At 40.5% G+C, this 24704-nt stretch overlaps 1 protein-coding gene across 4 annotated transcripts; it reads right to left on the minus strand.

Moving 5' to 3' along the window:
• Positions 1 to 926: 926 nt before the first annotated feature.
• Positions 927 to 24704, minus strand: LOC112557167. Of its 4 annotated transcripts, XR_003097907.1 has the most exons (10): positions 24660 to 24704; positions 23832 to 24001; positions 15466 to 15578; positions 13464 to 15065; positions 12046 to 12788; positions 11186 to 11481; positions 7567 to 7637; positions 6737 to 6906; positions 2215 to 5103; positions 927 to 1900 (listed from the first exon to the last, which is right to left on the minus strand). XR_003097907.1 is itself a non-coding variant. In XM_025226864.1 (2 exons), exons 1-2 carry the CDS (start codon positions 2897 to 2899, stop codon positions 1620 to 1622), a joined length of 966 nt encoding a protein of 321 aa, XP_025082649.1. In that variant the 5' UTR covers positions 2900 to 3240; the 3' UTR covers positions 934 to 1619. The 4 variants fall into 4 exon arrangements, 1 of the variants encoding a protein (XP_025082649.1); XR_003097908.1 differs by lacking the exons at positions 23832 to 24001; positions 24660 to 24704 and adding an exon at positions 18912 to 22351; XR_003097909.1 differs by lacking the exons at positions 11186 to 11481; positions 12046 to 12788; positions 13464 to 15065; ... (1 more) ...; positions 23832 to 24001; positions 24660 to 24704 and having other exon boundaries at positions 7213 to 7627.

Raw genomic sequence — 24704 nt, forward strand, 5'->3', positions numbered from 1 at the left:
AGACGGTTAAGTAACTACGATGTTAAAATGTTAAAGGGACTTTTCGGTGACTACAGCTACTATTACAAATTTATGTAAAAATCTGTTACTCGGACAGCACGATGGACGCCATGAGAAAATTTTGAAGAGAAGGGTTGGGTACAGATGGGAGTAAAGAGTGAAGATTGAAGATTGACGAAAAGGAAAGTTGGGCTGGGAGTTGTGTCACAGACCTAGTGGCTGCATGCAGTTTATGAACTGCCTTTAATAAACCAGGTGGTAGGGATAGTATGTTTGCAGATCTTTATTTTACATGTCTTTATCTCGACACACATTCCATGACTCGTATCCATCAGGTGAAGAGGATAGGCGAGTGTCCAGAATACCCGTTGTTCGATACCCGTGTGGCTCAGCAAACTTCTCCCCCAGTTTACCCAGGTGTCGGCTTGACTCTATAGTGTGTTGGGAAAGGTAAGGTAGTGAGGGAGAGGAGATGGGTACCGCCCTCACAAGAAAGATGATCCCGAAAAAATGTGGTCTTTAACACTTCACTCCCGAACTATCTAAGGGCTAGTGGATGACCTTTACCTTTATCAATAAAAAAAAATTAATTTCCTTCGCTACCCAGAAAACAAACACAAAAATTCGTAGATTGTTTTCAGATAGTATCGGTGTGTAACGAAGTGTGTGGTCTTATTTTTGGAATCTTCAAAAGCGTGAAAGCCAACAGAAGCAGGAGTGGCTGAATCAAGGAAGAAAAGAGGATTAGGTCGTAACCGCATGAAAGCACTGTAGACAGCAGCAATATGCATTTTGAAGTGTTGGACAAACACACATAAAAAACACAAACACGCACTCACACATTTGCACAAACATACACATAATCATCATCATCAGCAGCAGCAGCAGCCTTATTTTTTTAAGTCCACGAATAGATGACAGCCTTTATGCTTATTTTATGACATGAATAACTTTTGGTAATGTATAACTGCAATACATTGTTTGAATATCTGAACAATATTTTATTTCAGACAAAATAGAAAAAATATGGGATATCTGAACAATATTTTTTTCAGACAAAATAGAAAAAATATTCTGAACAATATTTTATTTCAGACAAAATAGAAAAAATATGGGATATCTGATCAATACTTTTTTCAGACAAAATAGAAAAATATGAATCTATAGTGGCCAGCAATTGTGAACTTAGCTATAAAGTACACAGTCATATATATTTAACATGAACAAGGGAATGTACTTTGAAACCAGACTTTCTTTCTTTCTCTCATTTTGAGATATTTCTTAGACCTGCTGACTTTGCTTAATAAATGCTAATTAAATATTGTGTGTGCTCACAATCTCAAATTTCATAGCCACATATATACAATATTTGTCCTATCGTCTCGCGCCTTAAATTCTTACTCTTAAATATTTTCCAGAAAAATATACAAATTATTTTATTATCATTATTTTATTTTCGATTAAAACCAGTGGTCATTGTAATAAGAAGTATCTATTAGAAAAGGCATGTATCTCAAGTTGAGAGATGATAATCCCACGGTATCCCTTTTTCACTTAGGGATGAACCAGAGATATAAGACTATTTAAGAGGAATTAACTGTTATTTTGCAACATTTTCCTTAACATGTCGTGGGTTCCACTTGAAGATCATCAACCAGAGCAACAAGATCATTCCTCTGACACTCTCTCAATGCAGTTTTGAGAGCTTCAGCCGTTGCCTTCTCTGCAGCAGAGCGGCACCAGCATTTCAATAAGTAGTAATTCTGTTCCGACAGGTTCAGGGGATGTGCTTCTTTGGCTTCCTCCACTGTCTCATCCAAGACACCAAGATGACGGCATAGCTTCATGCCATCGCGAGCTATTTTCTTGGACACCTCGTGAATAATAGTCTTCTTTATGTCTGAAAAAATATAATAGGAGATATCTACTTAATTTAAATCGTTCTACTATAAAAAAGATAAAAGATAAAACACTAGCGTCTGAAAAATATATACTTGTCATTTTATGCTTTTGAATTCAATAACTATTGGGGATAAAGCGTAGATCATTTTTATTAGCTGATACTATCAATACTATTTCATGGACCATGTAAATGCACAGTTTGCAATAAATTTAAAGTTTTGATATACATATTATCCACCAAGATTTACATACAAGACAGATTCAGATTTGTCGAGTAAAACCGAAAATGGCTCTATGGCTCCTAATGCTTACATCTGAAAGTAGAATCCCCAAGGCTTGTTGTGTTGTCTGGTAGATACTGTAACAAGGAAGAGCAGTACACCTTCTCTCGGTCTTTAGGATCGTCTGTTGAAATCCAGTTGGTCCCGCAGGCCAGCTGCTTCTGCGCTGCTTCTGCCGGAAGTGACGTCTCACTCTCTGAGATCTGGCGCAGTGTCCACTTGCCATCAGCGTCTTCCTGCAGGCTTTGGTAGGTAGAGGACCTGTGAATAAACTGTCTTCGCTTAGAGCTTGCAAATTCTCCATCGGAGTTCGAGGGCAAGTCTTGAAATTTGCGCAAATTTTCCGAAAATGTGTCGGAAACGGAGTGTTGAAACTTGAGAGTTCTTGCTGGACTGACACGAGTATCTCCGGCAACTCCTCGTAGACTGCCTGCTGATACACTGCGCCGGACGGTCTTAGGTGTGGAAGTTTGGGGACCTGGTGTGCAATCTGTCTGTAAGGCAGGCCAGTCAGTTATGCTATCTTGTTTTGTGATTTGAGCTTCAGTCTGGCTATCCCCAAGAGACCAGTCGACTATTCTGTTGTTACGATCACCATGATTCTCAAGCTCATGCGAAAGACAGGTGGCCTCGGACGGATGGCGACATCTTCCCTGCCATTGAGGTGATGGTGGTAAATCAGTCAATTCACAGCTTTGTGTACGACATCTTTCCATTTTCTTTCTGTTCGTCACCTGCCTGGGTGGAAGTAGTTGAATGCCATCTACAGGGCCAGGCAAGACTGAAGGGGTTAAATTCCTCTCTTTCACGAGACTCAGTATCTTCTCTATGGTCGGAGAAACCTCGGGTGCTTCAAAATATTATTAAACACAATAAAAGAATTGCAAATTATGCAGAATTATTGCAATGAAGCATCCATGTAGTTTTCTTAATTCAACGGACAACATTTCACATGATTATGCAATTCTATTTTAAACATGTATAATTGCTTAAAATATACTTCAGTGATAGATTATTTGAATATTCATCTTACTTGCTTAGCCAATTTTTGATCGTATGGTTTATAAATTGTTAATGTATTTTGAGAAAGACATTTCCTTTTTCTGACATTTCATTTTGAACGGCCCAGAATGGCCAAAACCAGAAATACAAAAGCCTCCGTGAAAATACTTACATGATTTAACTAAAATTATTAAAATGGCTTTAAACGTCTCCAGATATCTATCCTTATTTTTACTTATTAACACCATCTTACCGTAGAAAAGGTCCTTTCCGTCAGACATTGCCAATGTCAGTTGAAACCATCCTTCTCCAGAGTCACGAAATATCACAAACTTTCCATTTAAAGAGGAAGACGAAGTGAAGCAAATGGTGTCTGTGTGAATGAAAACCAAAACTGCTTCTTTACATTTTGAACAGATTCCTGTATTTATAAGCATTTCGTCGTCTTGAAGAACTCGGCCATCGAGAATGGCGACTGTTGAAAACTGGTGTTGTGCGGACGTAGGACTGTCTATTTTGTGCATGAAATTCTTGACATCACCTACTGTAGTCTTTCCAGCATCATCGATAACTACATCATACAGACGTCGACTGGCTGATCGAACTCTGATGCAAACCCTTTCAGAGAACACATATGCTTTGACAGAGTCTGTGTCTTTAAATCGGCATTCGCTTGCAGTCATCTTATCAGACAAGCATTTGTCTCCGAAAAAGATGTCCACATTTTCTTTCATTGCACGACACTTGGTGCACACCTCTGACTTAATCTTGCTGATGCGATCATAAGGGTACATGCACACTGAGATGCTTGTTGCCTTACCTGACGACTCAGGTAGATGGAAAATCTCTACCTCAATAGTGATTTCCTGTTTCACTTCCACTGAAACAATGGAATTGTCTCGCAATGCTTGCTGAATGTCAAGTTTAGCATTCAGCTTCTTTTTTCCAAAAACAATTTTGATGACTTCTGGCTCCACCTCTGTAACGAGCGCCAACTGTAGACGCAGCTGTGTCTCAGAAATTGAAGGTGATATTACAGTTAACATCTCTATTTTGCTGGTCTTTCTATCCGGTTTAAAGTGGACTTTGAGAGGAACTGCATCAGCTGCTTGAAAGTGAACATACATTGTCAGAGAGTTGTTTTTGGAGCCGTATGCTCCCAACCTTTCATCTCTGATTAGTAACCTCTTGCTAAAAGATGTACATAGTGCTGATTGTAACACTTGCTCCGAAACTAATCTGTTGTTGAGTATAAACCAAACACAATCAGGATGAACGACTTTGTGACGATGTTCGTTTTTTAAGAATCTTCCGAGAAATTTTGATTTTAGTTCACTCAAACAGTCCGTGTTCTTTCCTTTAACGATGAAGTGTTTTTCGTAAAATACACCGCAACGATACACAAACGAAAATCGGATAGCTTTGATTTTAACTACTTTTACTGTCATTACTTGCTCACTACTGGCCTGGAGATGAAGTACATCAAATCTCTCCAAACGATGATCTTTCACAAAGAAGCAAAACTTTTCGTCTGAGGTGTGCTCATTAGTTTCTGGAAATGCTATTTGGACGATGTGCTGCTGGGTGAGTTCAGGATGTAGTCGAGTACATCTTGTCGTCACTTCGCCCTGTACAAGCAGATACCTGTCTGTCCGCTTTGCTGCGATCACAAAAATGCTCATGGTTTTTGATTTTACAGAAACCTCAATGATGGAGTCTCCCCTAGCAGAAAAATGGGATGACAGGTAGGAACGATTACCTGGAATATACGACTTTCCACAAGACCCAGTCGCTTCTGTGTGCCTCATATCAAAAATAACGTTTCGTCGTTCTGTTGAACTTGACACACTGCTAGAGAGATAGCTGTGCTGGCGTACACGCGTATTTCGAGCACGTAGGTTATATGGGTTCCTACTTTCTGAAAAAAGACAAAACCCCATAAATTATTACTAATTTATAATCATGTATATTAAGTAGCATCACCTTTCTTCTACTAGCCTTACTCTGTTTCATCTGTATCGGTTTTGTTGAATGCAAACATCAATTAAACTGTAACCAGTTTAAACTGAAATCGCCTCAGCTATTTCCTACTTTCGATGTTGCATTAACATGTCATTGTTGGTCATTAGTATAAATAAATGCAGTGATTGATAGATTGATGTAAATTTTATTTTGGAATAAATAGGTAATAATTAATGTCAAACATGCATTTTGAGGCAAGAACAGGCAGGCTTTCGGCAGGGAAAATCATGTACCGACCAAATCGCTACTCTGCAAATTATTATCGAGCAGTCCATCGAATGGCAGTCACCACTATACATAATCTTTGTAGATTTTGAGAAGGCCTTTGACTCCGTAGACAGAGAAACCATCTGGAAACTGATGCAGCACTACGGATTTCCACCAAAGTTCATTGCCATCATCCAGCAGTTGTATGAGGACTCGACATGCCGGGTGATACACAAGGGTAAGCTGACTGACCCCTTCGCAGTGAGGACTGGAGTGAGGCAAGGTTGTATGCTCTCACCAACAATCTTCCTGATCGTCATAGACTGGATCATGAGAAGAACAACCTCTAACAGCAACACGGGCGTTCAGTGGACCTTCGCCAGGCAGCTTGAGGATCTCGACTTTGCGGATGACATCAGCCTGTTGTCCCACAAGCAACAACACGCACAGACAAAGCTCACTCGGCTCGCAGAAGAAGCAGCAATGACTGGCCTGACCATCAACATCAATAAGACAGAGGTAATGCGGGTCAACATAAAGCAAGAAGCCCCACTCCAACTACATGTGGATTGTATTACAGAGTCTGACCGTTTCACCTACCTTGGCAGCATAGTCAGCAGCAAAGATGGAGGTACAGATGACGATGTCAGAAGCCGAATAAACAAAGCCAGGCTTGCATTCCACACCCTAAGACCTATCTGGAACTCCAAGGCTTTGTCTCTACACACCAAGATCCGCATCTTTAACACAAATGTAAAGTCAGTCCTTCTGTATGGATCAGAGACATGGCGGGTGACAAATGCCATCACCAACAAGATACAGGCATTCGTCAACAAATGTCTGCGCCGCATCCTTAACATCCGATGGCCTGAGAAGATCTCCAATGCAGACCTGTGGGAGAGAGCCAACCAAAAACCTGCCAGCCAAGACATCAAGAAGCTGAAGTGGGGCTGGATTGGCCACACTCTACGAAAGCCAGCCGACAATTTAACGCGACAAGCTCTGGGCTGGAACCCACAGGGGAAGCGCAAGGTTGGGAGACCCCGACAGACGTGGAGGAGATCAGTCCACAGAGAGACAGAGACAGCTGGCATGACATGGTCCCAACTAGAAAGGGTGCCCAGGACCGGGTCCGATGGCGGGGTGTGGTTGCGGCCCTATGCTCCACTGGGGGAGTATATGAAAGAAGAAGAAGAAGATGCATTTTGAGTAACGAAGGAAAACGAGATCAGCAGGACGATAAAAATTCATTTGTGCAATTCTAATAGACTCGTTACTCTAAATGTAATGACTAGAACAGCGTGTCCCTACCATATACATACCATCTCTTGGGAGGGCATCATAATAACTGACAGAAGAATCCTTCTCATATGATGAACTGTCATCAGATTGAACGGGAATTTTCGATTTTGGCACTGCCTCAAGAGACATGTCCTCGACGTCCAAGTGTGTCATGTCATCTTCATCACTCAAAGGGTTTCCTGCGCTGCTTCTTTGTAATAAAAGAAATATATCAATAATTTGTACAAAAACAAACTTAAAATTCGCTTTTTTCTTTAAAAGTATCCAAAAGTCTGATTGTGTCCGAACTATAAATTTTGTGCAATGTTATTCTTCAGGAGCCTTTTGTGTAGGTTCAGAATGTACAGAGTATAAAAAGAAACAAACAAAATAAATAACAGTATAACTGAAATTGTTTTAAACAATTATTTTTGTGGAGCTTTTGATTTCTCTGTCACTTAAAATCTCTAGCTGCTTTCTTTTATTGGCTGCTATAGTAAGTCTTGCTGACACTTACGCTTTACTAGATACAAACAAAATTTCTACTTCATTTGTATGTAATTTCTACCCTGAATCAAGGTATCAGTTAGACAGAGATTTTGAACCCAGGTTATCTCTTTTTCCGCCCACTGCAGCTACTCTACAAGTAAAAGAGACTGTGTCTAGTAAAACGGGATTTTCATTGTGACTAGATCACACCATTCGAGTGCTGTCGACACGATTCTTCAACCTTCACTTAGGGATATGTGTGTATATATAATATACATTATATATGCATCACATCGGATTCACGTTGGTACTCTTTTTCTTTGGTCTACTTACAGAGGCGAGATTGTTTTGCTGGTAGGATTTTAATTCTACACGGTCTTACCTGTCTGAGGCCTGGCTACCTTCCGCCATCTTAGTTAAGTGTGTGAAAAGGCTTAAGCCCTAGCATCGTACCTGCACCGAGTGACAATGTGGCAGCTAAGATAGCAGTGCAAGACGACAGGCAAACAAACAGCACTCGCTGAAAAGTAACTGAAAAGTAACTGAAAAGTAACCCACTAACGCAGTGGCTGTGTGTGTACAACATTGCTGTCGGTCTAACGATACAAGTGGACTGGCGGACTATAGTACACGTAGACAATGTGTATTAGTGTATCGGCTATGTGCTTAGACCCTGGGAAGATTGTTATGTACTGCCCATTCCCCCCCCCCCGCAAATTATTTAACAAATCAGTATATACACACTCTAAAACCCTTTGCAAGGATTAAATGTTGTGGGTCCATCAGCGATTCAGTTAATACCATTGCAGATCGACATTGTCCGATCCTGATATGTCAGAAATACACTACAGTTCTCTTAGTCACAGCAATTTGCCGTTTCCTGTTGATTTAGGCGAAAAAAAGATGTTCTGCTTCTACGAAAATGGCAGCGAAACAGAAATTTGTATAGAGTCTGTAAAATATATGGTTAAAATTAAAACCTTTCTAGAGCAACCAATATATATATACATAGTAACAAAACCTTTTAATTTTTTGTTTGTGGTTTGCAGTGATAGTACATCATTAATAATAACAATGATTATCACGACTACGTAGCAACCACATACCTCCTGCCGAGGGGAGAGTTCATGGCATATGCAAATTACACTCATGATGCTCACAAACACAAGCTAATTTTTACCAACCAGAACTTTTTCATTTGTTCATCCTTTTGAAACTTATGAAAGGATACTGTTGAAAATTTTAAGCGTGAACTGTTCACTAAGAACACAGCAATGCCGATGATCATTTTTTTTATTATTAAATAAACCAATTGTTAGCATCCAGCTTGTTCATACACGTATCAACAGGATACCTCAAACTGGAAGTTGTCGATCCTCCGATTGTGGCAAAGGTCATAGCCAGCATAATTCTCCACTACGCTCCATACAGGCCTCTCAGGCAGCAGACGAGATGCAAGCATGTCTTTGTCATCCTGTACTGAACTCGTATTGTTCAGACCTCGTGATTGACGTCCCTTGCTTGTCCCTCAACATTAACTTTATGACTATGATTCATTTAATATAACTTCATGTTGTTATAAACAAATTCTTAAAGATGTACTGAAATCTGCGGACGCCTTGGATGATAAATAATGCTCCCCACCCCTGATTTAAAAAGCTGTCCGGGGGCACAACGGTTATCACCTGTCACCAATACAGTGAAGGTTGGCTGTCCCGGGTTCAGCTCTCGTCTCAGGCACGCTGTTCTTTCTCTGCTTGTGGCACCTGTTTACAGGGCTGGCTGCCTTGCCATGATATAGCCTGAGTTACAGGCTCGGCGTAAAACACCGATCCCCCAGACACACACACACTGATTTAAAACAGGTTTTTCAGCAAAATTTCCAGGTCTTGTTTATCTTTGTCATTCGTACATGTACTCATGCACAATCACAGGATCACGGATGCAGGCGCTCACAGGCGAAAGCATGCATACACACATACACAAAGAAAAACAAACGAGAATATAAAAATAGTAGGTAGTTCATTCCAGATTGTAGATACAAAGCTAATTATTGAGTCTCGGTTAACCACTTCCATAAGATTGGAGTATTTTTGTCACACAGATGGGTGACGCCACGTTTCAAGTGGTCACCGACTGGTCAGGATATAGAAATAGCAAACTGTTGTATAATTCAAAATTCCATAAAAGTTCATCTTGCTGTAACAAGTGATGATAGAGAGTGATAACTGACTATTATTTATAATTTAAGTATCAAAATTCGGACTTAATATCTACATCCATCGTGTACCAGGCAAACATATATTGGAATCAGGGTTCCCCACCTACCTTCCTTTTTTTGTTTGATTGCGTGTACGTTACCCTTCGCCATGGCTGTATATACGAGTATGTTTGCTTCTATATGTGGAATGTGTGTGTGTTCATCAATAGAATTTTAATTTATTTTTATTTATTTTTATTGCTTGCAGGAATTGTATCTACACTTTTTAATATTAGAAAATTAAAGCTGTTGAAAATGTAATGTCTTATTTCTTTGACATGACTGACTTAAATGGAGGGAAAGTGAAGTTTTTTTTATCAAAGAATTATACATATCTGTCTCTTGAAAGAATATAATAATTATTTTAGAAGATTTATTTTATAGCATTGTTAAACTTATTACGGGCGCCGTTACAGGAGATGACGGGACATAGAAAAGAAAGGAAAAAACAGTGAAAGGAGAGAGAGAGAGAAGAGCAGAGCTGTAATTCTAATTTCCAAATTTATTCAGTCAGCAAGGTGACAACAATGGTTATAAGAAAATAGAAATGAAACAATTTATTTACCAAGAGACTAAATTTAGCGTAATTACCACAATCAACATAAAATAGCGATTAACCTGAACTCTAGAACTACCCTACCCTCCCTCTGTCCCTCCCTCTCTTTCTCAGTCTATTAGACTATTCTTTATACATCAGCAGATGTTAGGTCTAACAATTTTAAGTGCGATCATAAAATTCCAAGCTGTCGTACATCCTTCCTCATTGGTTCAATTGGACTGAATTTCTTCTTAGGTTAGCCAGAGAATTCATTTGTTCAGTTTTGAAGATAACATTTTCTTTCTCTGTAAAAAGTTCTTAGATTTTTTATTTCTTGCCTTTTCTTTCTTCTTCTAATCTTTTCTTCTTCTAGTCTTTTTCTTCTTCTAGTCCTTCCTTCTGACATTCATTCTTTCTTTTCTTCATAATAATTGAAAAAAGGAATTAATGGAGAAAAGACACTTTTTGTTTTTTTTCATGGGATCTTCAGAGCATCATTCTAAATTTGCAAAAATCTTCAGAATAAAACACACCAAACATTACACCAACTATCACCATTTGCCAAACATTCTAACAAACTTTCTATTTCTGTAGAAAATCTAACATAATTATCAACAGGCTTAAGGAGAAAAGAATGCTCGATATGTCAAAAACTGTATCTAAATATATGTATTTAAAAATGTGAGGTTTCTTTGTTATTATCGGCTTGTTCGTGTTGACATAAAATAATGTGAACAGGAATCACTATTAATCTAAACAAAACACACACTGATATAGCGATCGCGGAAGAACTTTCTAACCTTTCTTTGAGTTAGTCCTAAAAGAACATTGATCCATAATATTCATAAGCCAAAACCACTTTAAGTCTGAGTCAGAATGCCAACCAAACAGCGAGCTAGACTGATAATGTCTGTCAGACACTATACATATTCACTGTCTCATTAATGCTCCATTTTTTTTTGTTGTTATGTTTTCATTAAAACAGAAATGAATTTTAGGCCCTTGTCAGGAACAGGTACTTGTTTACTTGGGAAAAACTGTGGCAAAAACTACGTTTGAAATTATTCAATTATTTTGCACGAATTCCGAATTTATGCCGTTAGAACTGCACTCCACATTTACATAATAGGAATAGGAAACGGAAATTAAATTAATTTTAAAATCTCTTATGGTAAAAAAGAAATATGTAGTTATTTAGCATACGTTTTCCTGGAATCCTTCACATGCCAAAAGTTCCTTTTGAAGATCGTCAATAAGTGCTACGACATCGTTTCTCTGGCACTCCCTCAGTCCCTTCTTTAGGGCCTCTATTGTTCCCTTCCGGCCAGCAGAGCGGCACCAGCAAGTTAACATGAAGTAGTTTTGTTCCGTTAGTTTTCCAGGATGTTCTTCTCGTGCTTCTGCGATCGTTTTGTCCAAGACACCAAGATTACGACATAGCTCTGGACCATTATTGCCTATCTGCTTGGCCACCTCATTAACAATTCTTCTGTCTATGTCTGAAAATCAAATAATTTGATATGTGTACAATATTTATACCGTTTTTATAACTCTTATAGCAGATAGAGTAAAAGGTCAGACAATAGTAACGGAAAAAATAAATGTCTGTTATTCTGTTTATGAATGTAATAATCATTATATAATACATGCAGTACTTTTACAAAATAACCGAGATAGAAATTTCAAGGGAATTTTATTCCTTCACTTGAAGTGTATTCAGAGCAACTTTTAAACAGGGGCCAGGTGCACAGAATGATGGTTTGTGAGTTGTGACTGTTTAGCTTACTGATAGGCGTTTGCCAACCAGCTGGAAACCTATAGAGATACTGTGAGCCCGGCCCCTGGGATCCAGACAAAAATGAAGATGTCATAGCCTGGAGGACAGTTGTCCATTCGAGGTCAGTGATTGGAAAGCTCTCTCTGCATATCCAGCAGATAGAAACCTGATTCATTAGAGAAGGTTGAATGTACCACTTACAGTTCACTGACCCCAACGACCACTATACTATGAGAAAATATGACAGTAAATCACGTTACGATATTTATATCACAAAAGTACTTACATCTGAAAGAAGAATCAAAGTTGCTGCTGCTAGGCAAGTGCTGTAGCAAAGGTAAACTGTTGTTTTTCGTTTCCTCAATGGAATTATCTAAGGTCCATTTCGTCCCAAAGAACTGTTGCTCTTTGGCAGCTTCTGGAGGTAGTGACGTTTCACTTTCCGACATCTGATGGATAGTCAACATGCCGTCGGGGTGTTTCTGAATGCTTTGGAAAGAAATCGATTTGTGCATTAATTTTTTTCTTGACATCACACACTCTCCATCAGACTTTGAGGTCATGTCTTGAAAATTATTCAAAGTTTCGGAGGTAGATCGTCTTTGAGTCACTAGTGTGTTTCTTGCATCTTTTGAAGTGAGTGCTGGTAATTAGTCTGCAAGGTCGGAGAATCAGCTATTCTGTCTTGTTCTGAGAATCTGACGGATTCATTCTGGCTGTCGCCAAGAAACCAATTAACCGTTTTGTTGTCGCCATCACCAGGACTCTCTCCGCAACGTGGAGAATCAGGGACCGTGGGGGCAGACGGGTTCGAGACCTGGCGACGTCTTCTAGAACATAGAACTGATGGAGGTAAGTCGGTCCGGCCAGAGTTCTGCTGCTGATATCGTTTCACCTGCTTACTTTGTGTCGCCTGCTTGTTTGAAAGTACTCGAATCCCTTCCACGGAGCCATGCAAGATTGGAGGGGTGAGGCTCCTTTCTTCCACCAGACTAAGTATCTTCTCTGTAGTCTGTGAAACCTCAGGTGCTTCAAAATAAATATTATTAGAACAGAAAAGCAAAATGCAATAAAACAATAGTGAAGAGGAACCGATGCAGCACAAAATTGTCAATATACAGCATGCAGTTAACATTCTAGTCCTACAAAGGTATGCAGTGAAACAGGATAACAAGCATCAAAATTATTTGTTTTTATCAAATCTTAAAATACTTAAAATAAGCAGCACACTACCCATCCAGTAATTTTACTATGTCGTACACATAACAGCATTAATGTTGATCTGGCTGACCATTAAGAAAACTAATAATACTTTGACGGAAAATTTTTCTTAGTAAGGAATCTGTACAATGTTTTCAAACATCGGTATAAAGCAGAAGAAGCTGAACAAACACAAGAAATGAAAGGTGCCATGGGGCTAAAAACAACACTGACCCATTCTTTGAAAAAAAATGCAGATCGATATGTATATATCCAGGTGGAGATATACCTATCGTTTGGGGTGCGTGTATGAGAAAAGAATAGCTTACTAAATTGTATTCAACATTTATCCTTCATCTTGACTACATGCTGGGATTCCGTTGTATATTCTTCTTATCATCATCATCATCATCAATCATCAATCATCATCATCATCATCCATCAACTTTTAAAAGAAGCAGTCATCACACACACACACACACACAATCGTCGTATATATCTTACCGTAGCAAAGGTCCTTTCCATCAGACATTGTCAACGTGGGCTGGAACCATCCTTGTCCAGAGTCGCAATAGACTATCAACTTTCCCTTCAGGGCGGAAGACGAAGTAAAACAAGTTGTGTCTGTGTGGATAAAAACTAGAACGGATGCTTTTGAGCAGAGTCCTGTATTCATCAATGTATCATCATGTTGTAGAATACGGCCATTGAAAATAGCCGTTGTTGAAAACGGGTGTTGTGCTGGCGCCGTTCTATCATTTTTCTGCATAAAAATATTTAGATCGCCGACTGTAGTCTTTCCAGCATCGTCGACAACTACATCATGCAGACGTCGACTGGTTGATCGAACTCTGATACAAACTCGTTTGAAGAACACATGTGCCTTAACAACATCTGTATCTCTCAATCGGCATTCGTTCACAGTCATCTCATCGGTCAAGTATTTTTCTCCAAAGTATATGTCTACGTTTTCTTTTATTGCAGAATACTGGGTGCACACCTCTGACTTAAGTTTGCTTATACAGTCATACGGGTACATGCGAACGGAGACACAAGTCGCTTCACGGAGTGGTTCAGTTTCATACAAGATCTCTACCTCGATGGTGATTCCTGTTTAACCTCCACGGAAACAATGCAGTTGTTGTGCAATACCTGCTGGATGTTAAGCTTAGCATCCAGCTTCTTCTTTGAAACAAGAATTTCGAGACCTTCTGGTTTTGCTTCCGTTACACGAGCCACTTCCAGGCGTAGAAGTGATTCCGAAATCTGATGGGAGACTACAGTTAATTTTTCGATTTTATTTGGCTTTCCATCTGCTCTTAACTGGATTTTGATAGGAATCGCATCAGGTGGTTGGAAGTGAACAAATATTGTCAGGTTATTGTTCATGGAGCTCAATTTTTGAAGTCTGAGAAGTAATTTCCTGGTGAATTTCGTACAGAGTGCTGATTGCAACATTTGTTCTGACAGGACTTTGTTGTTTAGTATAAACCAAACGTAGTCAGGTTAATCTCTGTATCAATATTTTCTTTTTCGTAAAAGAATGAGAGAAATTTCAGTTTTAGTTCATTCAAACAATCAGTGTTATTTCCTTTGACGATAAAGGTCTTTTCGTAAAATACATCGCAACGGTGCACAAATGCAAATCTCACAACTTTGCTTCTAACTACTTTTACTGTGGTCACTGCTCATAATTTGCAAGCATGTGAACCAAGTCCAGCTGATCCAAGCGACTTTCTTTTACAAAAAAGCAAACCACGTCGTCCGACATGTTTCCATGATTTTCCGGAAAAGCTGTTTCGACGATTTGTTGCTGGGTTGTCTCAGGTTGCAGTCGAATACACTTTGTTGTGTGTTCCCCCTGTACCAGCAGATACCTGTCCGTCTGCTTTGCTGCAATTACAAAAACTTTCGCTGATTTTGATTTTATAGGAGCTTCAAACATGTTGTCTTCGTTCTTTCCATGCAGTCGTCCGAGTGTACCCTCTGTAATTTCAGGAGTTCCGTTCTTCATATCAAAAATGATTTCGTCCGGTCCTTGTCTTGGCAGGTGGGTGGCAGGACGAGTATAATAATAAGATCCATAATCTGGAGCCAGATCGAAACCTTCAAAAAAAGAAAAAAAAAACATCTCCATCATAATTTTCTAATATCAGTGTCATAATGATAAAGTTTTCTGCCTGAATCTTTATGAAAACAAGACGTTCATTGTCATCAGCTGGACAAAGTAATATCATTGGAAAGGACACGTAACAGTACTTTAATAGATTGCACGTTGAATAAATAGCAGAATAGACTTTTAGGTAGAGATGGTGAAATGCATTAACAATAAAAGCAGAAATAAGTCATGTTAGCGCCAGTCTCTGTACAGGTAAAGAATCATTTCACGTGATCGAAATAAAAGTGAAAACGACCAGAAATATACGATTTGTCATTACAGCACCCCAAATGGAATCTTTACACACGGTGCAAATACTGGTAGAGCCCTTTAGAAGCACATACATACCCTTCCCTGAAGAACTGTCTCCATCTTGTCTATATTGGCCAGAAATTTCTGACCGTGCAAGCTCATATTTTGTAGCTTCATCCTGCACGTTGGCCTCTGAATCCTCGTCACTCCTTCCCAAGAAGAGAAATAATGTATCCATCATTAAAAACAATACTATTTTGCGGGGTTTTCTTCATTTCATTAGCTTATTGTACATTTTTCTTTCGTACTTTACTGGCTAGCATGATAATGTCCTACTGATTAGATAAGTTACTTGATAAGTTGTGAAACAGTCTGAACGGTATAGAATTTGTTCATTGCAGAAGACGCATGTTGTGTATGTTGGACAAGATATCTGCAGTTGAAAGAATATTGTTAATATTCTGTTGGGCAGGACACAGATATTGATGCCATAACTTTTTTGCACATTTTAGTTTACCTTTCTAATATGCTTTTTTACTAATCCATGTCAATGATGTTATTTAAATTGGAATTTCGACATGTTCCTTCTTAGTCTGAAATGATGTTTTATGCAAAGATATGTTGAACTATTGCAACATTTGTCTGCTCAATCATCATGTATTCACACACATCACAATGTGACGTAACTAGGCTGGGAGAAGGCTGGCCTGACTCGCCCGAGGGGAAAGGGGTCGCTCCACCCGACTTTCGCCCTCACACACAGTCACCCGCCTGTACGCATGTCCGCACGCGTCCTGTTTAGCAGTCACACCCGCGTGCGCAAACACTCAACTGACAAGACAGTGTACAAAGTAAAAGATTATAATTAAACAAAAGCAAATTAGGTTGACATGAAGACAATTAAACAACAACGAATTTAGAAGATAATGTGGTCTTACGTATCTGCACATATGTCCGGACACGCGGTCCGTCCCCGACCCACAATTCACAGTCTTGGAATATATAGTGGGTCTCCCTCAAACACGAACTGTTCCTGTTCGTCGGCACTGATAACACCACTCGACTACTTCGCCCGTTGCTTCCTGAAGATGGGTGTAGCTGGCTGCGTACACCTGGGCTTCTAGACGATTCCTTGTCACTGTCCCACCACAGTTGCCCCAGGCAATGGGTGCAGCGACGATACTCGTAATAGAGATGACTGTATGCTGTTCTGTAGATGACTGTCACGGACTAGTCCGTGCCTCCAGTGTTTCTTCACCTGAGTATGGTAGAAAGAGGTGGAGGGGAGCAGGGTGGAGTAGCCCGCCCTGTGTGTCGCCCCTCTGCCATGTTATTGTCAACAGTGTAAGAGAGGACGGATGGAAGGTTGAGGGCGTGATTGTCCTGTTATAGTTGGAAATCGTGGGTCTCTGGACACCACGTGTATTTCGGGCACCACGTGAGTTGTGGACCTCGTGAGCGAGGCATGAAGTGCTCACCCTGAGTGGGGTGTGACAGGAGTATATATAGACGAGAGTTGAAAGCCTAAGGGGGGCGATCTTTGGATTAACATAGACGCTGTGTAAACGTGAAGAAGCTGTTTTTGGAAGTTGCTAGCGGGAGCAAGGTGTGTCGTGAGACAAGAAACGAGTGGGACCAGAGAGTCTCGCTGCAGTCTCCAAGAAACTCTGCGATTGTCTGCGGAGAAGTGAACTCTACTGCTGTGTGCTGGGAGTGAGGCGCCGCTCGAGACGGCTAGAGGTTGGACAGCCGGAGTCGGTGCGACGACGACGACGACGACGACACCTGCAACTGGAATGATGGTGGCCCGAGTAGAGAACCCCCCCCCCCCCCCCACCATCCCAAACAGCTAGAGAAGGCCTGTCTTCAGCATCTCTACTGCTGAGTGCGGGGAGCGAGGAGGACACGAGCCGCCGAGAGGTAGTCAGCAGAGACCTGACTACACTGAAGCAGGTGCCGAAGGACTGAGGCACCATCGCCACCCACGTGGAAGGGACCGTGAGTCATTCATACTCCTTTGAAGAATGATCAGGGTAAGAGCCCATGTTTGAACTGTTTAAGAAGACAGAGACACTGTGAGAAGCGAACTGGTAGAGCGGGACATTAGTAGTAAGTAGTGGTGCATGTGCACCCTTACTCCTTGATTTGTGTTGCCGAATATTTGTGCACGTGGACCTTTCGTGCGATTTGAAAGGTGCTCGTTAAGACGTATCTTCACCAGTGCCTTGTTATTGACGGGTTGTCGTAGCTACCAGTGGATTTAAGTTAACAATTGTGGAAACTGCTGTTCTCCTGTGTATGCTTATTTATGTTTTTATGTGTATTAGTAAAAGAAACGTCCCAACCTGAAGTGATCTCATGTCGTTTTTCGTAAAAGAATGCGCAAGTCCGACGTCAGGTCGTGACAATGACCACACTGGACCTGTGGCACGGTGGGGTCTGCCAGCCGCTGCCTCGCACGTCTTGCTGCCGGACACAGTAAATTCCCTCGCTTGTCGTTGGGAGAATCAGACTCTTGGTTACAGCACACACTCTCCTCTCTACTCCACCAGATCACAAGTGCCAGCAGGTAGTGATACGTTCTGACTGAACGGGCTTCCCTATTTCAGACCTGCTGCCTGCGACTGACTATCACTCTGACTCAGAGACTACGTCTCTGCTGGAACACGAGGGAAAAAGCCTCGACTACACTTCGGTTCTAGCTTATATACTACCGGGCCACGTGGCCCCTTTCAATTCTATCAAACTAGTTCTGACGCTATCGAACTCTGACTAGAGGGACTACACCCCATCGCGCTATACTCGGGGTACCCATCATAACATCTTTACCCCTATTGTCCACCCACAGCCTGTATCGGCTCAGGGTACCAACTGCCCCTGTTTAATGTTTCTATTACTAGTTCGGCCCTGTTTTCTGGCCTTGAACCAGGCTGGTTCATGACACACAACAAGCATACATTAACATAAGTAAGAAGTCTGTACAAAGTATAAACTTCATCATTTCCTGCAGTTGGTGACACAACACTAAAGCGAATGTTGTTGAAATGTAAACAAATGCTTCTACCAACTGTGTTTTCTAATTAAAGTCCGTTAACCACGATCGACTGCAAACAAATGGTGCGTTATTTCACTTGTTTTGTTTGCAGAGAATCACATTTTATTGCTCAATAAACTCGTTTGCAGACAAGATAGCTGTACACGTCAATGTAGGTCACACCTGGCCATGCCATTCTGTCTGCTCCATACACCTTTTGTTCGATAGTGTACCGATCTAAGCCACCGATTACTTTCGTTTTTGGCTCATAGCAAAGTCTCACGTCGGGTGGCAGTGAAAACTTGTAGTCAGTAAATCAGACATGGCAACAAACCGATAAGAGTCACTGAAAATCGCGACGGTAGCAAAATTGCGGACAGTGCCTAATGAGTGCTAATGAGTGTCTCACATGACTGAAAACGACCCATATAGCTCTAGAAGTATGATATGAAATATATGACATAAAATGACTCTAGACAGAGGAAAAAGGTGCAAATAATCAGTTTACCAGTCTGTGGCGAGTGACGCGCGCTCCGCCATTTTTGGTTCGGTTAAGAAAGGCTCAAGCCGTTGCCGCGAAAACGTTCTACAATTACTACAAAGTATGCATGATGAAACAGATACGTGCGTGTCGAGGGCACGGAGACAGTCTGTCTACACTCTACAACCAAGCCTTCACAAGTGAGCCGCGTGTGTTCAATGAATTCCCGTTAGTAGTGAAAATGTGGACTGGGATGGTCGGGTTAATTACATTGCCTTAAAAGGTGTGTTTAATAAATAAAAAGCACATTTGTATGGCGCATTTTTCCAGCATCAGCCAGACATAAAGGCGAAAAAGCACATTACATTAATTTATGCTTATAATAATTAAATAATAAAATTCTTATTAATAAAAGAAGTAAAAAAATGTTATCGCTAGGCGCCATGGAAGGCATTCCCCGTTTCTTTAGGGATCCAACTTGATAGAATCCAGCAGGCCCTGAAGGCAGAGGCGGTGCAGCTTGCAAAAGCTATGATGGATATGGAAGACATGCAACTGACAGCAGTGTCTGATATAAAACTTCCCGGCATGTTACTGAGATGTAGGTAGTGGTTAAGTTTTGTTGTAAAACACAATGGTCTGGTGTATGGACTTGAAAACCTCAGGACACAGATTCACGCCAAACAAATGCATAATTCTGGACAAGGCCTTGACAACAGCAGCTGCAGTGCTTGCATCGGCAAAACGATAGCCGTGTCACTGAGAACCTGTAACCACCAACTTGTCTTTGAACAACGCCACCCCACCATTGTCCGATAATGTCACCTAAATCTCAATAAGCTCTCTAGACACAAACACAGAGTCTGGAATCGATGGACGATGTGAACTGCTTGCTGTGGTTGGGTAGAAAGAAGCTGGCAAACCCCAGGTACTCTGTCACTGCATTATTCTTTCTCTCGCAGTCCTGTCTCTAGTCTTTTATACAGCTGACCGAGCCAAAAGATGAGAGATGTTTAGCTTGGTGGTTGCGGGGATTGTTATGAGAAAAGTTACAGCAAATTTAGAATCCTTTACTTTTCTTCTGAAAAGCTCAAACTATATACTCCTGTCACAAAAACAGTAGCAGATGATCACCAGCTTTTAAGTTATGCTGTATTGAATCCATTAAACTCCGTTTCCTTTTGTATCCACCCCTTACCCACAACTGATCTAAAACATCTCTCATCACAGATTTGTCTGAACATCTACCTCAGCCTGCCCTTGATTTTGCAGCGACACAGATCCGAATAGGTAAAAAGCGAAAGATGAGATGGTCAGACATAGATAAGTGCGTTGCATCGTTATTATATCATATAATAAGCTCAAAGGCATATCACATGGTTAACAAAATGTTTGCCCTTCCAAGCATTTAAACGGCTACGTGCTATGGCATAAGTTCATGTCTATCCAGGATTTAATGACAATATCCTTAATTCACTGAAGAATAAAGTTGCAGGGATGTTGGCTGGATCACAGTTTTGTTCACTTTGATGAATTTGCTATAAAGGAGAGTAGGTGAAATAGTGGCCAGCTTTCTAGTACAGATCATGAACAATTTCTAACTCTTAAGCAATACCCAACGCTAAAGGAAAGTGTGGTTGTACCAAACACATAGTTGTTTCATATTATTCGGGTATTGGAAGACAAATTCATTTCCTGCATGGCACATATTCTGCACATGGACAAGTGACAGCAAGGCTAATGGTGCAGCTTCAGACAAAGTCTTGAAACAGTCATTTGTGACCTCTTGGTAAATCTTTCCCCTTGAAAACGATAGTGTACGACAGTGTGTGCTTAAATTTTATTTTAAAAGAAAACACAAGGCTGTTTGTCAGTCAATCTTCTCAATGAAACAGAAAGTTTATAAAATTAAATCACTTTTGATTATTTTCCATGTCACAGCACTTTGTTATTTATCTGTCTATTGATTTTGTTTTCATCCTAGGATCACTTGAGATTTACTTGAGCAATTTGAAGAAATATTTGAAGCAAATTGTTTTGTGCTGTGTGGTTTAATGCTCACTTAAATGTTTACCTAAGGATTGTCATTTGTGTATTTGAGTCTAATGTTTTCATAAGCTGGTCACTTTTCCTGTATTTCAAAATATCAAAATATTACTTATGTCCTTTTATTGTCCTATTTACAATTTAACTTTAACTTTTTTGGGCTTTTTATGACACTTCTATTTGAAGACTGACTGTTAATACAGAGCTGGTTGGCCTGACTGTCAAGTACAAATAAATTTAAAATGTGAGCTTGACACAAACAGTGTCTTTGAGTACATCGGTGCACTAATTTTCATCACATCATGACCATTAATTTATCTGACTTCATTTTCTTAATTCTTATGTGTGTGTGTGTGAAAGAAAAATCTGGTAAGTATACTCTTGTTCACATGTCATATTGACTGTGTACTGGTAGGACAGACAAAACAAGCAAAAAACAGTTTTTTAAAAAACCCAAAGGATTAAATGCAAGAAAATTTCTAAATATATTCAGACAAGAATACTAATAATAAAAAGATAAATATGAGTGTAAACATCCTCTTAACGCCTACTGATGTAGGCCTTTTAATTGCTTGTTGCTTGCTAGTGTTTATGAAGAAAAAATGATGTAGAAAAAAAACTTTAAGGATAATACACTGGTAGCACACGTTGACAAAATATTATCATGATGGTAATGGTATGCACATTACTGGACTAAGATTTAGCAGACAACAAACAAAATGTCTTCATCACTTGCAGTTATCTCCCCTGAAATTATGCTCCATGGAGACCGCTAGGGTCGCTGCGCGCAACGCCGTCGGCGGTGTGTACATCGTGGATTTCGGGCTATGAACCATCTTAGAATATTGAGTATCTTTGATTTCAACACCAATCTTTTTCGTGAACACTACTCGTAAGCACAATCCACTGCTAACCGGTTTCTCACTCACCTTTCTTATGTATTTATATAGTTTTATATCTCTTGATTAGTCTGTCTTGATAATCCTTCATTGATAATTTTTTCTTGATTACTGTTACCTCTGTATCTTCACAGTTTTTTTACTTCACCCTCATCGTTGCCCATCTTTCTGCTCCTTTATGCAAACCTTGACATGCAGTGAGACAGTTGCAATGAAATTTATATTTCTCTCTCTTACAGCCTTGATCCTTGTATGCTGCTTCCATTGCTTACCTCCATTTAGTTCTTCAGACTTGTTAAACTGCAAACTCTAGCCCTTTGATCAAGCTATCTCCAGCACTGTGTTTTATGCACTTAAGTACACATTTTGTCAGCACTACTTTTGAGTACCGAAAAGCTAACCTATTATTTGATAGAAACATTCTGTTTTCATGCTGTTCCTACTGTTTACTTCCCTTCACTCTATAGCGGTCCGGTGGCGCAACGGTTAGCGCTGTTAGCGCCTGTCACCAATACAGTGAAGGTTGGTTGCCCAGAGTTCATTTCTCGTCTCGGGCACGCTGTTCTTTCTCTGCACGTGGCATCTGTTTACAGGGCTGGCTGCTTGCCGTAATATAGCCTTAGTTGCTGACACGGCGTAAAACACCAATCCCCCCCCTCCCTTCACTCTATACTTACATGTAGGTAAGCTATTTCCTTTTGTGCAAGTATAAAATGTAAATGTTTGCATGTCACGTATTTACCTCCCTTCAGTCATGGGCGAGAGCCTACTAAATAAAGTCTAAAAGTCTCTCTCTTGTGTGTGGGTTTTCTAGTTAGGGTAATGTCTAATCGAAGTATCAAAAGCTGTATACAAGCTCTACGAGCGCAGTACTACTGGATAACCTACGCTTTCCAGATGACATATCTTTTAGCAGGCACTAACAAAGAACGGTTAGTTGTCTAACTGTAGAACTGTGCAAGGTTGTCTGCTCTCACCGACAATCTTCCTGATCGTCATAGACTGGATCATGAGAAGAACAAACTCTAACAGCAACACGGGCGTTCAGTGGACCTTCGCCAGGCAGCATGAGGATCTTGATTTTGCGGATGACATCAGCCTGTTGTCCCACAAGCAACAACACGCACAGACAAAGCTCACTCGGCTCGCAGAAGAAGCAGCAATGACTGGCCTGACCATCAACATCAAGAAGACGGAGGTAATGCAAGTCAACACAAAGCAAGAAGCCCCACTCCACCTACATGGAGAATGTATTACAGAGTCTGACCGTTTCACCTACCTTGGCAGCATAGTCAGCAGCAAAGATGGAGGTACAGATGAAGATGTCAGAAGCCGAATAAACAAAGCCAGGCTTGCATTCCACACCCTAAGACCTATCTGGAACTCCAAGGCTTTGTCTCTACACACCAAGATCCGCATCTTTAACACAAATGTAAAGTCCGTCCTTCTGTATGGATCTGAGACATGGCGGGTGACAAATGCCATCACCAACAAGATACAGACATTCGTCAACAAATGTCTGCGCCGCATCCTTAACATCCGATGGCCTGAGAAGATCTCCAATACAGACCTGTGGGAGAGAGCCAACCAAAAGCCTGCCTGACAAGACATCAAGAAGCGAAAGTGGGGCTGGATTGGCCACACTCTACGAAAGCCAGCCGACAATATAACGCGACAAGCTCTGGGCTGGAACCCACAGGGGAAGCGCAAGGTTGGGAGACCCAGACAGACGTGGAGGAGATCAGTCCACAGAGAGACAGAGACAGCTGGCATGACATGGTCCCAACTAGAAAGGGATGCCCAGGACCGAGTCCGATGGCGGGGTGTGGTTGCGGCCCTATGCTCCACTGGGGGTGTATAGGAAAGAAGAAGAAGAAGATGCATTTTGAGTAACGAAGGGAAACGAGATCAGCAGGACGGTAAAAATTCATTTGTGCAATTCTAATAGACTCGTTACTCTAAATGTAATGACTAGAACAGCGTGTCCCTACCATATACATACCATCTCTTGGGAGGGCATCATAATAACTGACAGAAGAATCCTTCTCATATGATGAACTGTCATCAGATTGAACGGGAATTTTCGATTTTGGCACTGCCTCAAGAGACATGTCCTCGACGTCCAAGTGTGTCATGTCATCTTCATCACTCAAAGGGTTTCCTGTGCTGCTTCTTTGTAATAAAAGAAATATATCAATAATTTGTACAAAAACAAACTTAAAATTCGCTTTTTTCTTTAAAAGTATCCAAAAGTCTGATTGTGTCCGAACTATAAATTTTGTGCAATGTTATTCTTCAGGAGCCTTTTGTGTAGGTTCAGAATGTACAGAGTATAAAAAGAAACAAACAAAATAAATAACAGTATAACTGAAATTGTTTTAAACAATTATTTTTGTGGAGCTTTTGATTTCTCTGTTACTTAAAATCTCTAGCTGCTTTCTTTTATTGGCTGCTATAGTAAGTCTTGCTGACACTTACGCTTTACTAGATACAAACAAAATTTCTACTTCATTTGTATGTAATTTCTACCCTGAATCAAGGTATCAGTTAGACAGAGATTTTGAACCCAGGTTATCTCTTTTTCTGCCCACTGCAGCTACTCTACAAGTAAAAGAAACTGTGTCTAGTAAAACGGGATTTTCATTGTGACTAGATCACACCATTCGAGTGCTGTCGACACGATTCTTCAACCTTCACTTAGGGATGTGTGTGTATATATATAATATTATATATACACTGCATCGGATTTACGTTGATACTCGTTTTCTTCGGTCTACTTACAGAGACGATATTGTTTTGTTAGTAGTATTTTAATTCTACACGGTCTTACCTGTCTGAGGCCTGGCCACCTTCCGCCATCTTAGTTAAGTGTGTG

The sequence above is a fragment of the Pomacea canaliculata genome, linkage group LG2 (assembly GCF_003073045.1).
Source record: "Pomacea canaliculata isolate SZHN2017 linkage group LG2, ASM307304v1, whole genome shotgun sequence".
Lineage (NCBI taxonomy): Eukaryota > Metazoa > Mollusca > Gastropoda > Architaenioglossa > Ampullariidae > Pomacea > Pomacea canaliculata.

Bases quoted from the DNA above. Each gene is read 5' to 3' on its own strand.
- LOC112557167 (XM_025226864.1), bottom strand. From the start codon at position 2,899: ATGGAAAGATGTCGTACACAAAGCTGTGAATTGACTGATTTACCACCA. The intron at 1,901-2,214 runs GTAAGCATTAGG...ATATTTTTTCAG, and splicing joins TGGGGATTCTACTTTCAGAT to ACATAAAGAAGACTATTATT.